This window comes from Buceros rhinoceros, unplaced genomic scaffold, assembly GCF_000710305.1.
Source record: "Buceros rhinoceros silvestris isolate BGI_N320 unplaced genomic scaffold, ASM71030v1 scaffold1213, whole genome shotgun sequence".
Lineage (NCBI taxonomy): Eukaryota > Metazoa > Chordata > Aves > Bucerotiformes > Bucerotidae > Buceros > Buceros rhinoceros.
The window spans coordinates 34,911-55,320 of record NW_010402797.1 but is presented as its reverse complement, the minus strand read 5'-3'; the positions used below and the strand labels follow the sequence as shown (position 1 = coordinate 55,320).

Sequence of the window (20,410 nt, the reverse complement as noted above, 5' to 3'; positions counted from 1 at the left end):
AGGGAAAGGCGACTGGAGAAAACAGTGCAGAAAAAGATGGTGAGAGGAAAAAGCCTGTAACGGAGGGCAAGGGGCAGTGCCTGTGTCTGTGCATCTGCCCTTCAAGGGCAGCAGAGAGCAGCTAGAAGGCAGTGAAGTGAATGATCTAAATTGCGGAATAATGGAAACAGGATGCAAAACAGAAGGATGTAACCTCCTCTCAGACATCCCCCACTGCAGTTGGGAACATAACACAAGGCTAGATTCCAGCCTCCACACTTGCCTCCTACCGCTGCCTCACACCGAGGCATGGTATGTAAGAAATGCACATTTTATCATTGGACCACCTTGGTTAAGATAATAGAATATAACCTGAGACGGCCACCAAAACATCAGTTTTACCACCATCCCAGATACTGAGGTAGTTCACACAGCAGCTATGTCAGAGTAGGTGTTTCCAGATTTTTCTCAGTTTTGTCATTTAAAGGAAAAAAAAAAAAAAAAAAAATCACTAAATAGAGAGCTCTTAAAGACTGTATTTGCAAAGTCAGACATAATACAGTAAATACTTAAGTTGACATTGACTGCAACCTTTAACTCTTATGGTAGAAAGATACCTAAAATATTTTAAATTGAAAGATACAATGCTTTAAGATTTAGAAAAAGGTTGCTAATTCTAACTGAATTTGCTGCATTAAAATAAATATGAACTTCTTCATTTGAAGCAGATTTTGAAGGAGAGGAAGGCATTAATCTATGTGTTCCTTCACTCAATGTGAAAAGAACCAGGTCAATAACCTCTAATGAAAAATAGGGAAAAAAAATGTTATTTTGCAATACAAATGCTAGGAGTTCCCTTTTCTTCCTGTGACAGATAAATGAAAGAATACGTCAGCTACTCTTCTGAAAAGAGGAACCTTGCCAGTGGGTTGGATTTACAGCGTTCTTGAGTTTGCTGAAATTGTTAAAACTTCCGGCAGGAAATTATTTCTTTGTTTTAGTCTCAAAGGATGAGACTACATGCTTAATATCCAAGTCATGCTTTAGTTTGAGGGAAAAAAAAAAAATCTACTGCCAGAAAAGTATGACTGTTTACTACTCACATGCTTGGATACATCTCACTCATCGACAGCCAAGAAATTCAAACACATGACATCATGACTTGAACTCCAGTTTCTAGTGTTATTTTTTAAACTTGCCCAGCATCAAGCATCAGAAACCAAAAGGCATCTAAAGATCCCATTATTTTTCACTTGGATTTTGCTGGCATGACCCCACTTTCCCAACCAGTTAAGCACCAAACTAAAGTTAAGTCTCTGCTATAAACCATAGCTTAGTTGTTCTGCTTAGCTGTACATTTAAGCCTGATCAGTGGACCCTGGTCCGCTGGTAACATACCCTCTCCGGAAAGATACCTGCTCTTCTGATTACTTGAGACATTCAGAACAGGGCAAGGGGAGGCAGAAAGATTTTTTTTTTCTCTTTTCTTCCTTACACTGCTTTTTACTTTACTAAAACTTATTTTTCACGTTATCCTCTCCATCCCTCACCTACTTTCAATGTATTTCACAACATAGGAGACAAGGGACCACCAGAAGTAAAGAACAAAGCACACGTCCCAATTGCTATGCAATTAATGATGCAGCCAGAACTGTGTGCTTCTGCCTTTAAGTGACAGCAAATCATTTCTGGTTCCTTGTGTAGGCATTGCCCCATGCCTACGTGAAACTACCTCCCCATGAACATACCACTATAGCATGAACATAGCGGTATCAAGTCAGGTTGAAAATCTTGGTTGGAGTCAGCTCTCTGGTACTGTTCTGCTTAAAGTGTGTAGGCACATCCTCAAATAAGACCCTTTGGTGGTGATGTCTGTCTTAGCTCCTCTGACTTGCTCAGTGCAACAGACCTGCAGTTCCTAGGGAAGAAGCTCAGCCTGTCAAAACCCCACTGATGGCAGATCAGCACCCACAGGATTACAGCCACTCTGCTACAGAATGACCAGGCAAGCTAAACCAGCCTAAAGGATCAGTCAGCTCAGTCAACTCTTTGTTAAATCCCTTGCCTTCTCCTCACCTCTATGCTGCAGCAAGGCCAACTACTTCTTGAGGACTTTGCAGTCCTCACGGCTGTGGAAAGGCTGACTGCCTTTCCCTTCTTCCTTCCACAAAGACCCAAGTCAACCAGGATACAACTGGTGTGAACTCCATACTAGAGCTGGACTTTTAGGAGTCCACAGGAATCCTGACATTGAAGGCCAATAAACAAATGGCATTAGCTTCCTACATCCCTTCACTTCACCTAGGAAGCAAACCACCTTTTGTCATTTAACCTCTTTTCTGCTAAATAATCCTGTAAAGGAGCACTACTTATTTCCAGCCTTTTGCAATCTAACCTGGTGGACAAGAAGCAAGGCTCAGGAAGCATCCCAGGCCATCCCAGGAACAAGTTGCCTACTGCACAGCCTCAGGACTGCATCACTATGTACTGTGCTACTGAACGAGGCACTGGGACAGCATCTCATCTTCATCTCTGCCTGCCTACCTCTTCCATTGGGTAGAAAGGGATGGAAGAAAGAAAAGCAGCATATTTCTAAAATTCAGCTGGAAACTAATTTGTCTCTTTCTTCAATCTGTAAGGTCAGACAGGACTTCTGGCTTTCCAGCAGAAAGGGCTCTGTCACAGAGGGTACTTTACCGGAGCCAACTTTCTAATTCTTGATCAGCTGCACACGGCTGCCACCTCCTGGCACAAATCTGATTTCATGTGGTCTCAAAGTGCAGTCTCCATCATTAATAGAGTGGTGCCCATCAAGGCAGCCATAGGCAGACCCACGTAATTCTGTAAAATACTTCCTATGTATTTACATGATACATTATAACCTTCCCTTAATAGGGAAGTTAACCATTTATTTTCTGTCAATCATGAAAAATAAAAAAGAGTTAAAATTACTGCTTACTAGCAAGAGTGAGTAAATCTCCCCAAAAACTACAGCTGAACACTCAAAACTGTGGTTTAGCCAACTGTCTTTTGGCAGCTGCTCCTCTAGGAATGGTATCACAGCCTTTGCAGTTCTTGGGTCTTGTGGGCCACATGAATGATTTTTGCAAGTATAGCCTACCTGAAGGGCAAACCTGGAATGGGCATGGCGTTAGCCCTTTCTCCCTTCAGAGGGAACTCATCAGCCAGGCTCACAGAGTCTCAGTACTGAACCAGATTAGTGCTGCTGAAGGAGTAAGTGCATATTCTTGGATGCTTCCACAAACTGATTCCTAGGCTTGAAGTGGGGGTGGGGAGGAAGCTGCTACCTCAGAACTATGTATCAGTTGGCCAGAAATTTTTCTTAATATCTCGCATAAACCCCACCTGCTGCAACTTGAGGCCATTTCCTCTTGTCCCATCACTTGTTACTTGGGAGAACAGACTGACCCCCACCTCACTACAACCTCCTTTCAGATAGTTGTAGAGAGTGATGAGGTCTCCCCTCAGCCTCGTTTTCTCCAGACTAAACAATCCCAGGTCTCTCAGCTGCTCCTGGTAAGACCTGTTTGCTAAACCCTTCAGCAGCTTTGTTGCCCTTCTCTGGACACTCTCCAGCACCTCAATATCCTTCTTGAGATGAGGCATCCATCTGGACACAGTCCAGCTGGACACAGTACTCAAGGTGCAGCCTCACCACTGCCAAGAACAGGGAAACAATCACTTGCCTCCTCCTGCTGGCCACACTGTTGCTGATACAAGCCAGGACGCTGTTGGCCTTCTTGACCACCTGGGCACACTGTGGGCTTGTATTCAGCCAGCTGAACACCCCCAGGTCCTTTTCTGCTGCCCAGTTTTCCAGCCACTCCTCCCCATGCCTATAGCGTTGCAGGGGGTTGTTGTGGCCCAAGTGCAGGACCTGGCACTTGGTCTTGTAGAACTTCATACCACTGGCCTCAGCTCACCGATCCAGCCTGTCCAGATCCCTCTATAGAGCCTCCTGACCTTCAAGCAGATTGACACACCCACCCAGCTTGGTGTCATCTACAAACTGACTGAGGGTGCACTCAATCCCCTTATCCAGATCATTGATAAAGATGTTAAAGAGCACAGGCCCCAACAATAAGCCCTGGGGAACACCACTGGTGACTGGCTGCCAACTGGATTGAACTTCATTCACTACCACTCTGTGGGCCTGGCCATACTGCAAATCACTGCTGAAATGCCCGTCTCTGGCTGGAAGCATGCTACCTTCCATGAAAAGAGTTCACAAGCATTTTTGAGAGTCCTATCTATTTTTTTTCCAACCTAGAAAACACCTGCTACCTATTGTGACAAGCAGCTCACTTAAGTTTTCTAAATCATCACCAGTCCCTAAGGATGATCAGTTCTTCCAAAGACTGAAACTGGTTTTACTTAAGATTGTTTTTTCATAAGACAATGAGATATCAATTCTGGTTAGCACAATTAGAAAGTAAGACAAAGTAAGCTTTCAAGTGCCAAGGAGCACAAATAATTTACATATGAAAAATGCACTGAAGGGTTCGTACAGCATATTGTTTTAACTCCAGGCTGTTTACCTTTGCCTCACCAACTACCAAAAGTGTCACAGAGTAACAACATATGCGGTCTCTAACAATGATTGATTCATGACTCTAACACTTCTGTTGATAAGTATCCTCAAACACGAATATACTTGCAGCCCAAAAGATTGGTTAGGATTTACAGCAAACATCTATAATCACATCACTCACCATTTTCACAGGTCTCAAAACAGGAGAGAACACACACAGAAGACTAGCAGGATCCCATTTATCCCAGTCGTTCAGATAACAACAGGTTTGTTCTGATGGATGTTTGGAGTGCATTCAGTTTAGCACCACCCACTAAAGACTTCATTTAACTTAACATAACAAGGTCATTACCAAGAGCCAAAAGACAGGGAAATGTCTTAGCTGAAAAGGAAGATAAGTTTATATGGGACTAGATAGATTAATTTTTCCTTTTCAATATACGGGCTGCTGTATCAAGCAACACTATTCCATGTCCTACTGGGCTGACAAAGATCTAGATACCTACTTGCAGAGCATCAGGGAGTTTTAGGCTGAATCCCAGCAGCATTAATAGAGTTTCTTCAACAGCTGCAATAGCATCTTCCTCTATGAAACATAGTATTCTAAATACCTAGAACACCTTTAGCAAACATCAAACAAGTTCTGCAGGACTATGTCCAATTAGCACAACTGCCTCTTGAAAAGTGAAGTTTTCCCAGCATACGGTTGCATACTGACCTGATATTCAGCCATGACAGCATGGGAGTTGTACCTCCACCGACAATCCACACAGTGAAAAAGACAATGAGCAGAGTTGTTGAGAACATCATCTGATGTGAGTAGGTAGCAGTATCTCGTATAGCCAGAGCAAACGCCATGGCTCCCCTGAGACCTACGTGAAAGAACGAAAGAGCAGAGCTTCAGGAGTGCGACCACACCTATTCATGAGACAGCCATCTTCCCTCGCTCCCTTCCTGCCACGCAGGTGCAAAATGACAGGCAGGAAGCACTGGGCTCCAACAAGTTTCAATTCCCTCAGTTCCCCTGATAAATGATGCCCTGGGATGATTAAAAACATAACTTGCCATGGTAGGTTTCTGTAAATCACAAGTGCTAAGAAAAATATTAAGTGTAAATATTTCCAGAAACAGGAAAGAAATGCAGAAACAAACAAGTTGTGGACAGTGGCAAAACATATTATGGAAATCAAGCAGCTCCCTGAATCCAAACAAAAATTCACACTTTACCAGTTGATGCCATAACTGGAGCACAAGTTTTTAATATGAAGTTGTTATCAGCTGGAAAAATATTCCCATTAATAGCATGTTCACAGGCAGACCATATTTCTACACTCCCCCACCCCCAGTTAGAAGATTCCACTAGCATGGACAAGCCATGGTATTTGGCCATCTGCAGACTTCTTACGTAGGGGAATCACAGAATGGCTCAGGTTGGAAGGGACTTCTAGAGGTCATCTGGTCCAACTCCCCTGCTCAAGTTGGGTCACCTGGAGTAGGTTGCCCTAGACCAGATGGGTTTTGAATATCTTCCAGCCTGTACCAGTGCTTGGACACAGTAAAAAGTGTTTCCTGATGTTTGGAGGGAACCTCCTGTGTTTCAGCTTGTGTCCTTTGCCTCTGGTTCTGTCACTGGTCACCACTGGAAGCAGCCTGGCTCCCTCCTCTTTACACCCTCTTGTGTATTGGAATTCCTGGTGCTTCTTGAGGATGCATACATTTAGAGACACACTCCATGATTTGCTTCAAATGACAAACAGTTATCTGTGTGACAGAAATTATAAGGGAGTTTAAGTCATACAATTTGCTGTCTCCAGCAAAGTGGGAGAGGGCACCCATAAATACACCTTGATTTTCTCAGCAGGTGACTGTTTCTGCACAACGTGAACATCATCTCAGCTAGAAATAACTTTTTGGAAGAGACACATTCCAATTCCCCCATCCCCTTCAGATGCACTTCAAATGAAAATACTCTATTCCCAACATGGGGTGACTGTCTGCTGCCAGCAACTGGCATTTCAAGATATCACTCTTCCCAGACATGATATACTTTCCGTAAAGGTTGGAAGATACATGATGACATGCTGCAACAACCATTAAATTTTCTATTCAGAGTGCGTGGATGTGGATTATAAAAGCAGAAGATAGTACTATAAATTGCTTACGAGTTAAAAATAAGATTTTTCTTTTCCAAACGTTTACTTTTACCTGAAAACATCATCATGTGCTGAAAGTTCCAGCTGATCTTATGCCTTCTTCCCAGATTCAATAAGAATGAGAGAGGGTAGATGTGTGCAGCTCTACCCAAAAAGATTGCAATCTGTTAACAGCTGAGGGTTAAGGTTTTCACTGTCCTGAGGTACGCACTCTTGGCTACCCGGCTCTAACATGAAGCTTCTGTTTTAGTGAGAGGTTTACATCATGATATCAATTGTTCTTCTTATCTCTGTCCTTATAAAACAGACTTTCACCGATTACATGCATACAGACACAGAATACAAATTTTAACTAATATAAGCAAGTTTAAAACATAGTGAAATTATACCCAATATTAGAATTACCACTTGTACAAATGAAGACTTTAAAAAAATTCACACTTCAAACAACTTATCACCATCACCATTCAATGTGTTTCATAACAACAGAAATGCAGCCCTGTGTACAGAATGAAAACCGATGTAAGACCAGCAAGCAGCCACTCCATTATGGCTCCTGCAGAGGCAAAATCTCTTACTGGCTGGCAAGCACTTATGAGTACAGAGTTACTAAGATGATAAATCAAAAAACTGCTTGTCAGTACTAGAATGAATTTAGAAAAGAGCATTGCAGAAATTCATGACAGTAGGTGGTAAGCTCCTTCCAGTGTAAAACATCCAGTGAAGAAGCAGAAAGCTGGTAACATCCTCTGCCATCTAAGGAACTCTTCGGGACAAGTAATGTCTTGAAATCCTATAAAACACCAACACAAGCAGCCCACCGAACATTGATCATTCACTTTGGGGATAACAACAGTAGAACTAAACAGCTCTCTTACGGAAAAGAAATAAAACCATGTAAGAGCTCTAGATACCACTGGGTTGTTGCCATAGCTAAGTAAAGTAATACTGTCTGCAGGAAATTATGTCTCTAGGAAAATAAGATTTTGATTATTGCTTTGTATGCAAAGCTGCACAAAATTATTCCAAGCAGCTTTTATAGCAGTCCTTTCGAGGACTGCATAAATCAGACATCAAAAGCCATCAAGACCAATGTAGACAGGAATAATGGTTAGGGTTTTGTCATTTACACTGAGGCTTTAGCTATGCCTTTGCAGACCAACCTTTCTCTTTCAACAGCTCATGATGTCTCTACATTTCACCCCCATGAGGTTTTAACTCAATGGGAACCGTAGCTGTTGAGGCAAAACGTGGGTGCTAGTACTAGCTGCACTTCTCAAAGGTAGAGGAACGCTCAAGAGGCAACACAGGTTAAGTGCAGCGGTAGAAGAAGATGTGAAAAATGTAATAAAAGGTAGGTGGGTAGGAAGAGAAAGGAACAAGATAAATACTGAAAACAAACCCAAGACGGATAGGGTAACCTGAGAGAGGATGGAAGACCACAGCAAAGATGAAAAACTACAATGCTTAGTATACCAGTTGTAGCTATTCTGTTCACGTCATTATCCAATGGCTGCATGGCTTGGGAGTATTTTTTAGTTCAGAAGAATGGACGTGAGGAGACTTAGCAGGAGATTTATTACTGTTTCAGGAAAAAGTAAATGGCCAAAGGAAAATAAAGACAAATGTGATAAATCCCTAGAAGCAGTACAGAGATGACAGAAAAGAGCAGAAAGCAGGAGAGAAAAAAAGTACGTTCTAGACTAGGCCATCTTTATATGTCCTTTCACTGTTTTTTATCTTCAATGCCAGTAGCCCTACTCCTGTAGCAGGCAGAGAGATGTCCTTTGGGTCATTGCTCCAAGATAATTTGTTCATCTTCTTTATTTACTTGAGGTTTGTTTGCTTTCTTCAAGGAACCATTGAAAGTGAAGAGAAAAATTAATCCTTTTCTAGGCCTCCAAAGTTCAAACACAATAGCAACACACAAGCACTGCTAACTGTCAATAGCCAGCTCACACAGTAAAGCATATTCATTTATTTACCTATTGAAATTATATGACTTCTAGCACTTGCTCAGGTACAGAGCCATCACCCGTGTGGCACAAAGGCTTAGGACTTTGATGTAAGGGGTAACCAAAGATTGTTCTCAAAATTATTTTGCCTGCAAGACATCAGGGGAACTCAGGGCAGCCACCACCCTCTATCTGGTAAAGCCAATAGACACAAGTTTCCAGGCACATAAGACAGATATGTCACACAAAGCAAAAAAGGATACGAAAGCTCCAATGATGAAAACTGGGCTGAATATGTGTTTCTGGAAAGTAAACAGTGCCAAACCCATATAAGAAAATATGAAGTTCTCAGCTAGGAAGTGCAATACCTCAAAGAGCTAGGGAGAAAACAGTGACATGTTAAAGGCCAAGAAATAAAGATGCTTTTTAAAAACAACAGTACATTCACTACTTCAGCAATACACTGTATAAAAGGGGAAAGAGAGTCTTGCCTGCTTAGTGCGACTTCTTGATTCAACTGACAAGTTATTGTATGTATAATGTGCCTGGGTAATTCCACAGAAGAGGACAGCCACCACACCTGTGAACAAAATCACACATAAAAAAAAAATCAGCCTGTTTACTACATGAGCTCGCCACATTTTACCTTCCCAAGAAGAGGAGGCTCAGGGGAGATCTTATCGCTCTCTACAGCTACCTGAAAGGAGGTTGTAGTGAGGTGAGGGTCAGTTTCTTCTCCCATGTGACAAATGACAAGGTGAGAAGAAAGAGCCTTAAGTTGCATCAGGAGGAATTTAGGTTGGATATCAGGAAAAAATTTCTTTACAGAGAGGGTTATGAAGCATTGGAACAGGCTGCTCAGGGAGGTGGTGGGGTCCCAATCCCTGGAAGTGTTTAAAAAAACATGTGGATGTGGTGCTGAGGGACATGGTGTAGGGCCTCCGGCAGTGCAAGGTGAATGGTTGGATTTGATCTTAAATGTCTCTTCCAACCAGATGATTCTGTGATTTATACCTCATTCTTAACCTTGAGAGTTTATGAACCTTGTTTTCAAGTGAGTTAGATTCCAGGTTGGGGAGGCAGTGTTTGAACCAAACCATTGCTCTTAAAAGATTTGGTTACACAGTGAGCTGTACCTTCAGTGACATTGTACAGAATGTAAAAACCACATTTAAATACCAAGATCATGTTTCTCATGGGAAAGTTTCAATGAGAAAGTAGAAAAATGGCGGCTAAGACTGACAGGACTTCTGTCTCCATGAGCTTGAATCCCAACAACTCACCAGTAAATCCACAAGCTTCTGCCAGCAAGAAAGTGCTCCAGGACATCAGGAAGAAAAGAGCCGTTTCCAGCAGGGGGAAGCAGTGCAATTTGGTAAACTTCGTCACGTTAATGTCATTTGTTAAGGGATCAAAAAATAAATCTTTTGGCTTCTCTGCACCCCGTATTTATGAAAAGCACTTTTATGTGCTAACAGCCAAAACAGTTGGAAAACAAAACACTTCTAGTGCTGAAAAATATCAATTCCATCACATCAAGACAAACCAGAATCAAAGTCTTCCCTTGCAACAGTCTGGTTTGGATATTTTTGCTGCCTCTCCATGGCATAAATATAGCTCCACCTCTTCTTTGACTTACTTATCTTATCTTACTCTATGCCATGTTTCCCTGCAAAGTGCCATCAGGGAAGGCATATATACCCAGCATTCCTTTTAGATTGTGTCTTGGTTTTCCACTGGGTTTTTGTTTTTTATTTGTTGTTTTGTATTGTGTTATATTATGTTTTGTATTGTGTTCACCCCCACCCCCAATAAAGACCTTCATCTTTAAATAAAGCATAAAATACATTCGGAAGCTAATTCACAGGGCTGCACTTGACTACAGCATCCCTAAGATGAAGCAGATTTAGCAGAACTTCTCTGCTTAGATTTGCTGACAAGTCTTTTTTAGTAAGTGCGGCTGCTTCTGTACTTTGAGGCAAAACAGAAATCTTGCCTACAGCAAAATACATTTCCTCTCCTCGTGTTGATGTTTTTTAGAGTAAAAGCCAACTCAGAGCAGCTCCGTCTTTCAATGGGAGTAAAAAAGTTAATCTTCCAGAGGAGAGCAAAACTTGAGGAACATCAAACACACTGAACTAACAGTTCATGAAGCTACTGAAAAAACAGAACAGATTTCATTAGTGTTAAATATAGTTCTTCCCAAACTACAAAAAAGTTGTTTATGTATTTATAGGATTTTGTTGGCTTTTCTTCCTCATCACTACTCTGGCAGCAGGTAAACACTGCACAGCTCACTGTACGTGAGGCGCAGACAGCTATGTGCAACTCTAAAAGACACAAAAAGAAACCATGTATTAACAGGGGTGGGAAGTGAGATCTCTGGTCTTTTTGAAAGCTGACAACTAGCACAGTCTTCTCTGAAATCCAAGTAGTAGGACAGCAAGAACACAGCAAGGACACTTGAAACAGTAAGGGGCATTGTCCCCTGTTCATATGAAGGCAATTGTTACCTCAACGGACAAATGAAGGCTGCACCATCATCCACCATTGCTCTCCAGTGCCTAACACAGCTGTATCCTGGGCTCTCTGCAGCACTCCACAATCTAAAACTAATGGCTGCACTGCTGCTTGGGGAGTCATGGTTCAATATGGAATAGGGATGTTAAAAGCAATGAGCAGCACTGCTTTTCACAGAAAATTCACATGTCCTGGGAGGTCTGGGGCTCACAGCGCTCTTGACTGCCTCCTGCAAGCAGCAATCAGGTAGCCCAGAAGACTCCATGGAAACAGTCTCCTGTGGTTTTTATCACAGAATACAACTTTCACAACAAGCCTCAAGTGATTAACACCAGAGGCAAACAGCTGTCAGCATTTCAGTGGGAGCCAGGTTAGGATAAAGCAATCCTGAGGCCCCCTCCCCATCCACACCTACTCCTCCTTGGCATTCTCTGCTAACTTGGAGCAGGGCAAGGGCTCTGAAACATACTCCACCCACATCTTCTGCTGTGACCCTACTTTGTCAGAAGGTTGCCCTCAAAACAAAAGCCCAAACCGTCTTTAAAAAATTTATTATTCTCCATGGTAGTTGACATTAGACCAAATATAAAACTCAGCATTTTTTCAAACAGCTGTTAATCCTCCACAGTTACTTCTCCACATAAACCATGTCTCTCAAACTTTTCAGGATGTACTGTCATACTCAGCTGACTTCTCCCCACTTCCTCACCGCTGCCCTGAAACAGACTAATTTTTCTAAGATCATGCTTCTGAAGCAGCAACAGCCACCACAGCAACAGTTAGAACCCGTCTTCCCACAGAGCACTCAAACAATCCCACCCCAAATTAACCCCAGTGCCGGGCTCAAAAGTCATTCCTGGATGCTTAAGGAAACTCATTAGCCACAGTTACTCCATGGGAGAGAAAGAGTTTGAACCTTGTTACCCTGAAGTCAGGCAAGGGCCCTTGTCAGAATGAATTCCTCATTTCCAGCCTTTTCTGGCAGCTTTTTGAATCAAATTCTTTATTACCCTTACTGTTATTCTGAGTAACCACACCAAAACAGTTCATTAAATGTGAAATGAAAACCTCAGCATTTTGGAGGAAAATGAAGGTGAGAGAAAAAAACCCACATTTTATTATTTGACATAATTGACCAAATTGAAGTGTTGATTCAAATTAAATTATTATTTCTGTTTTCTTAGCTTGCTGGCTTTATTTCTTAGACATGGCCTTTGGTTTCACTTCAGCCTGGCAGATTCAGCCATTTAGAAAGAAAAGACAAACTGGTACAATATCTTAGCTGATATAAAAAGAACCACAGATAGCAAGGTCAAGACAGCTTGCTGAAAACCAGAACAAGTCTTTGCATATCAACTGCATCATATTTGCAGACTAAGTATTCTGTCTGTTTTCAAAGGAGAATGCATGACTCCTCACTCAGAGAGTTACGGTTACAAGTATTTCACAGCTACGAGAATAACAGTGTATTAACTACATGCACGTCTTAAGTTATGAGTTCTAATCAGCTATGAAGAGCAAAATGCAAATTTACAGTTTGTTTCTAAGGTGTTGCATGACATTGTTTTCTTTTGGAAAAATACTTAAAGTTGTATAATTGACCAACAACTTAAGGATTTTTGTTGTTTTTAACAACAAAAAAACCACAAAAAGCCACACACGGAAAAAAACCCCAACCACACAACAAAGGCTGTCTTCTGAACAGCCTCCCTCTGCCCAGCCTCATATCACCCTCCTGGGCACAAACATTAGAAACAGCAAGAACCTATTGCCGCTTCAGAAGTATGATTTTACAAAACGGATCTGAATGCATTTCAGCTGTAGTTGGTAACCAGCCAGCAAGCCAAAAACCACAGCAACAGCATTTGAGCAGCTAGAGCTGTGGATGGCCAGTAGCCTAAAAGCTAGATGAAGAATCATGGTTCTGCATCACACCAACTGCAGATCAGTGGAACTGGAACACCTAACATTAAAGCATCAAGAGCACATATTCCCCTTTACACGTGAAGGGTTCCCATTATGCAGACATATCAGACACATCTGTAGAGCATGTATATAAAAAGATACAGTAGAGACATTACTGCTTAATATTTACAGGTTCATGATTATTGCATAAAATATCACATTTTACCCCTTTTAGGTCTGTATTCAGAAGTCTAGGCAGATGAAAGCATTCTGGGATATGTACAAATGTGGTTAAGCTCATCACTCTGAAAGCAAAGAATTTTAATTTTTGCTTGAAGAAGCATCATGATTTCTGGAGCAGGTCAGACCTAAGGCCTACTGCCTGAGCCTGAAACAAAACCCATATAGATGCCTTGCTGAGTGCCTCAGAGCTCTAATCAAATAGCAGCAAGATTCAAGAGAACAGGACAGATCGTGCAATGCACATCATGTTATGATGTTAACTCTGGTAGAGATACAATCTCATCCAAGATAGATGACATCAGATTTCTGGCAGAAAGTTTAAATGCAGGACTCAAACTCTGTGAGGTCAGAAATAGCTATTAATAATTTTGCGGAAGACAGAATCAAACACCAGTTATCATAACAGATGTCTTCCAAGCCTAATAATAAAAGCTATTAATTTCATTAAAAGAAACTGAACATTAGGACATGCCTGTTTAGGGCCTCCCCTTGGCCTCTAGCATGCAGCAACATCACTAAACTCCCAGTGTGGCCAAAGCCATATTGAAAAAAGTTAATTTCTATGATGCCTTTCTATAGACAAAGGTTATATGAACACTGATCGCATCTTCACACTCAGATTAAAACAAGCTAGAGTCAATTTTGATATAGTTGGTAACAGAATAGCCCTGCTAATAATGTGAATGCCCTGAATGTGGCATGCAGTCTGGAAGAGCCAAATGTGAAAAAGGATATTAGAGCTGTCACAACCCCTGTCACTGCTCCCATCATGAAAGAACCACTGAATATTCCCAGGAAAACACCAACAGACTTGAAAAATGCTGCTGCATCAAAAGCATGGGTATTTTCACCTGTTGGCTGGTAGGCAACTATGGATCTAGAAAGAGAGTAGCACGTTAAGAAGTTAGAAGTGGCATCAGAACATTTTTATTGCATAACAGCAACACCTGAGCAACAGAAGGGACAACCCCATACTGAAGGCAAATCTTCCATTCTGGTGCACGTATGCATGAGTGATCTTGGCAAACATTTGCAATGTTCATTAATTCAGTTCAAGAGAATCCATTTAAATTTAAAACAACATTTCTCAGAAAAGGCATTTATTTTAGACAAATACCAAAAGCAATTAAGTAATTTCAGAGTAGAAATTCAGGTAGTTACTTACGAAGATAATACAATGGCAACAGCATCATTCAACACGCTCTCCCCAAACAAAAGGGCATAGAGATCAACATCAGCATGCAGCTCATTAAATATTGCTAGCACGGTAACTACAGAAAGAAAAGAGAAAAAACACACTGGGTGACTTCAGGAACGACTGTGTGAGCTAACAGAGCAGACTTGCTCGTTTGCCTAAAGCAACAAAACCCAGGAATCGAAGTACAAGATCAAAATTAAACCAAGAAAGAGACTAGTCACATTTATCTGCAGGTAAGCAACTCCACCATCAGTTTTAGGGAAGCTCCATTAGGAGGTGGCTCTGTGGCCCTCCCATCTGCACAGCGTTTATAGGAAAGCCCCCCTACTCGAGGGGCATGGGGCAAAAAAAGGACTTCTATAAAGCCCTGATATTTTTTGTAGGCCACGTCCCACGTAAGATAATCAACAAAATGTGCAACTCTTGCTGCTTTTAAAGGCTGTATGGATTGTTGACATAGCTTTAGTATTTCAGCCATTTGAAAACAGTGCTAATAATCCTAAGTGTTCCCCTCCCCCTACACTACGCCACAGGAGCGTGCATTTGTGCAGAATTTGAAAAGGGCAAGGCTGCTGATGATTTAAAATCATCCTTCCAAGAAGCTTCAGACCAAGATGAAAGACCATGATCTTGAAGATGTTCCCATATATGAGCTTCAAAATAAAAAAAAAAAAAAAAACAAACCACACACGTGGTGAGTTTTTGCATAAACTGTGTGCAACCACCAGCTGTTAGAGCTCAGCTCAATCACAGGAGCTACTTCCCATTTTCTCACAAATCACCACGGAGCACCTCACATAAGCTGTTTTAAATGTCAAGCTTCATACTCCACGAATCCTTAACCCAACCCCTGATACACACGAGCTCTCCAGAGAGACCTGTCAAGCAGAGACACCTACGTGAACCTGCTGGACTTTGAACGATGACTAGATGATTTTGACAAAAGCTCAAATTACTTTGCCAAATGAGAGTTCTTCTGCTTAAACTTGTAAAATATGAAGTTCATTTGAAGGAGGGGGAAAAAAAATCCCCACACCTAAAGAGCCTAAAAGCCTCAAATATTGCTCTTAAATTGTCCAATGTCCCAAGCAATATAGCTGAAGAGGAAGTTCTGCTATCCAGACTATGTTCTAATTTCATCTATTTGCAGCCTTAAACTTGATGCACACAAAAAACAACCTACTGTGAAAAAAATATTTAATGTATTTGAACAGTAAAGGTACGTTTTTCTCCAAACATACCATCACATCATACCAGTCCAGCACCAAACCAAGAGAACAGCTTTCACAACACTCAGAACTTGCATGCATTTCAGAGAAGAGGATCAGAGATTCTAGCACAACATAATTGAAAAGAGTGCTGTTAATATCTTTGTGCTATGCAGCCAAAAGCCCTAGCAACAGGATTATTTTGGGAGGTTATTAAAAAACGTTAAGTAAGCTACCTGGATCAGTGGCAGATATTATTGCTCCAAAGAGGAGGCAGTCTGTGTAATAGAATTTATCAGAGAGCTGACCCACCAGCTTCATTAGTTTCACAACCCCATACATGAGATTCCTGAAGAGAAAGAGGATAAAACAGTCCAAGTCAAACAAGTTGGTGCATTTTAGATAGGCAAAGGAAAAGCACAAGCAACATTTCAGGTGGGCGGAGCTATGCTACAGCTCTATAGGACACTGCCACAGTTTAACACCAAGCTCTCAAAATTAGTATTTCTCTTTTACCTACAAACCAAGTTAAGGGATACGTGATCCAGAAGATATCATTTAAAATGAGCAATCTGTTTGCTCTAGCACATAGAATCTATACATTATTTCCTTCTTCCACCAAGGGAAGATTTCCCTGCTCAAAATTCCCCTCAGTATTGTTTCTCCCAACACAGTACACAGGCCAAAAGCTCCGAGCTAAGAATAGCCTTCGAACTATTTTTTCTAGTGAAATTCTTTGAGAGACAAAGCAAGGTCACCTATGCAATTCAGGATTTCTTATTTCGGAATGTCCATACACCAGACCCAGTAATATCGGCGGCATAAGAGATTGTATGAAAGTAAATCAATGTGACTAGCTATCTTAAACTAAATGTGTGTCTCCATATACACATAAAATTTTATATATATACTCATACACACATATGGAGAGAGAGAAAGAGACAACGTGCACATATGTGGTCACTGAAAGGGACGTCTCTACACGTTTGATAGCTAAAATTCTGTTACAAGTAGTGTCCAGAATTTAAGTTGAAGTCAATTCCAGGAAGAATCTTACGAGGTTTTTGTTTGGACTGGACATTACATGAAAAACTCAATGCCTCGTTTTAGTATTGCGGAGGGTCACAATTCAAACTTGACAATATCATTTCAAGGCACAGTACTGGCAGAAGTGGGGTAAGTTCTCAGCAAAAGTTACATTTGCATTTTGTCTGGAGGATACACAAATAAAATACTTTAACAAATTACAAAACTGAGGCAATCTGGAAGGCTCAACACACACTTTATCAACTTAAACTTTAGTACAGAAAGGAACTGATAGCGCAGAGTTCACTTACCCAATAATAAAACAAGAGACTGCTGTTCCTAAAAAGGCATAAGCCAAAATGGACCCCAAATTCCTGAAAAAGTGTCTCTGCAGAGGAAAAAAAAGAGAAGTTGTATCACTTGTTCAAAAACACAGCGCACTACTACACTTGCATTAACACACAGAAACAATCCTCTATTTCGGAGAAATGCTTCAAATACTGCAATGTAAATTTTGTCCAACTTCAATAAATGGAACACACAAAATCTGAACCATGTATCATCTAGCTTATTGGCAGGAAGCTTCCCACACAGGTGTTTTCGTAAGAGATGGAAGAGTTAGCTGCAAAATTGGAAGCCAGCACCAATTCACAGTGTCCTCACTCAAGAGCAGAATCTGGGCTCTTCTACCATGCAAGGTCGGGCACTCCCCCCTGGGATTCAGGTTTAGATCTATTCACAGTGTAATTTACTGCATTCTGGATTTTTAAGAAGAACCAGGACAATTCATATCAGGACATCTTTTACTTCAAATAGAACTGATACTAAGCTCTGGCAAAGTTCAATGGAAAACAAATCAGCAAGATTAAATAGAGTTTAATGTGTTTATAGTAAAAAGTACGTGTATTTTCTCTCACAACAATATGACCTAACCATCTATGGAAGAAATGAGATTTTTCTTACTGCCATTAAAAAGCCCAAACAACAACATACGCTTGAGAGGGAGACAGAACTCCTGAACAAATCAGAAGTCTCATGTCAAAAAAGAAAAAAAAAAAAAAGTGGGCTACTCTACTCAGAAAAGATTACACTTACTTTCTTCAGGCTATAACCAGCATGAAAAATAATAGGAGGCAACAGAATGTTGAAAAAAACTTCTGGGTCAAATGTTACCTAAAAATAAAAGATGAAACTTCAATTAGAAACAGACATACACAAATCCTTCTGGTTTTTTTCTCTTTCATTCTCTGATAACTACTATTTTTGGTTGTTGAAATAGCTAAGTTGGCCCTTCAAAATACTGGCCAGCTCTGTAAACATGTAGCAGAAAAAAACTGCAGCTCGTCTTGGTAAACAGCATCTAGAAAGAAAGAAAAAAAAAAACAACGAAAAACAAACCACACACACAAACAAGGCACTACATCAATCACCAGTCATAAATCTTGCAGCAGTTCCAAACACAGTCCCCCTTTTTAAATGAAAAAATTCTAGTAGAAACAATGCCAGAGATCTCTCTTATGGTGGTACATGATATTCATATATCTGCAGATGAAATGCTATTTTTTGCTTAGGTTTTTCTGCAAGTCTAGCTACTGCACAGTTATTGTAAATCAATGTAGTCAGATACAAGACTGGTTTTCAGAAATTAGGATCACACTTCACTTCCATGTGTTTCAGTAGAAGCTACAGATATCCATGAAAGGCTACAGTATAGTAAGGAACAAAAAAACATTTATAATCTAAACAGAAGACCTACACACATGTGGGACTACCTAGGCTCTCTTGACCTCCTATCTACGCACAGGTTAGAAGACAAACACAACAAGTGTGCACTCCAAGGACAGGACTCATCTAGCTAACTTCAGGCATCTGTAGCAGATAGGTACATATAAACAGACACCTAAGCTCTCTTCACAGTCAGCAGAAATAAGTGGATTTAGGTTACAAACCTGAAAGTCTCAATTCTATACTTCAAAATCTAGCTTTGATACACAGAAAAGGTAGTTAATTCCTCGCACTGAACAGAATAAGAAACCAAATAGCAGATGTGAGTAACAGTTGATTAATTCAATTCCAAATACCAGACTCTCATTTGGTGGATTATAGGGATATAATCAATAACTATCTCCTTACAATAAACAGATTAAAAGACCCGGGGAGGGGGGCGGGAGGAACAAACACAAACCACTAAGAAACAATACTTCCTCCCTAAGAAAGTATCATTTTCCTTATATTGTATTATAAAAGGCAGCATCAGGCTTTCTTTGTTCAGCTGGTCTTTGTGAATTCTACAGATGCTAGAAATGTACATTAAGTGTTCAAACAGCAATCAAGGGCTTTGGGAAAGCACTACATACTTGCAATGGAGCACAGTTTCATCAACAGCAATATAATACAGAAGGTGCTAGGTGCTGAATTAAGCACTGAAGTGCTGTTACTATCAGGAATACAGACACTTGATACTACCTAGCATTCAAATGGGATGGAGCGGGGAGGAGGAGGGAGGCGAGCTTAGATAAAGGAGAAATGCTTAGCCAAGCACAAGGAATGATCTACCCTCACCTTTCGCAACATGTCATTTTGCTCCACGTTGTGGATCTTCCCAGGGCTTATTTCCCCTTTGAGCGTATACTCAAAGAATTTCCCACTGACATTGACCAGCAGGGTTGTAAACGGCCTGTCCTCCTGTGAGCAGCTGAGTGGCTTGTCATGGCCGCTAGTAGAGGGAGTCCCATATCTCAAGATCACCCCAACTATGAGTCCTGGAAGAGAGTTAAAAATCCATGAGGCTGATGGGCTACCCCTGTACCTAACTTTCAAACAACATCCAAGGTATAATGTATGAGCCTTACAAGCGCACGTGCATCATAAACATTTTGCAGTGAATCGTTACTATCAGTTTCCTGCAGAGAAGGGGCCCTGACCATACCAAAACTATGAATTTATAAAATCTGTTATCTCTCTGAAGTGACAAACAAGATATTCCATTTCATGTCTTGTCTTCCTCACCCTCATTCACACTTCTAGCACGTAAATCCTGAGCTGCGCAAGAGGCTAAACACCAGGACACATCAAATAAATTTCACCTGCCTAAGGACAGAACTGAGTAGATACACATTGCCAGCAAATAACAACTGCTAAAAACATGCGACCACAACTGAGCTGGAACAGTGATGTTTGCCATAATACTTTATCAGGATGCCGCTTTTTTGCCTGGCAATACTACGCAAGCAATCAATACTTGTTACAGAGTCTCCTGTGTACTCCGCAAACTTTGCGACTAAAATTTGAATGACATGCACAAAGAAGCCAGCTACAAGTCTTTTGCAAGCATTTTTCACGTTTCACAAAACCAAAAATAAATAAGCAGGCAAAAAATGAGCAATAAGAGATTTTGAGATCCAGGAATATAAGAATTACTCAGCCAGCCTAGACAAAATCCAACCAGAAATCATTATCAATAAGGGATGCATCAAACACAATGACAAAAAAAAAATTTGAAACCTAATGGAAGGGCCGTGCCAGGGAGCTGGAAAAGCACAAGGTTTTAACTGAGCACTGTTCCCTTTACAATGTACTAAGAAAAGAACAAGACTCCAGTTTTGTGGAGAGATCGTATAAAAACAGTCAAAACAGTTTTGGTCTTTGAGTAAACAAATTTACACTCACTT

At 40.9% G+C, this 20,410-nt stretch overlaps 1 protein-coding gene across 1 annotated transcript in view; it reads right to left on the bottom strand.

Annotated features, from left to right (window-relative positions):
* Nucleotides 1-19,501, bottom strand: part of SLC9A7 (solute carrier family 9, subfamily A (NHE7, cation proton antiporter 7), member 7) — a gene marked incomplete at its 5' end in the record, with an annotated part of 38,636 nt that extends 19,135 nt beyond the window's left edge. Inside the window, 11 exons of the mRNA XM_010132731.1 lie at nt 5,250-5,403; nt 6,737-6,848; nt 8,903-9,016; nt 9,131-9,219; nt 9,923-10,038; nt 14,056-14,184; nt 14,473-14,578; nt 15,950-16,062; nt 17,051-17,127; nt 17,835-17,912; nt 19,302-19,501. Of these exons, the coding sequence (XP_010131033.1) occupies nt 5,250-5,403; nt 6,737-6,848; nt 8,903-9,016; nt 9,131-9,219; nt 9,923-10,038; nt 14,056-14,184; nt 14,473-14,578; nt 15,950-16,062; nt 17,051-17,127; nt 17,835-17,912; nt 19,302-19,501 (1,288 nt within the window). The remainder of the gene's footprint in view (nt 1-5,249; nt 5,404-6,736; nt 6,849-8,902; nt 9,017-9,130; nt 9,220-9,922; nt 10,039-14,055; nt 14,185-14,472; nt 14,579-15,949; nt 16,063-17,050; nt 17,128-17,834; nt 17,913-19,301) is intronic.
* Nucleotides 19,502-20,410: the final 909 nt, after the last annotated feature.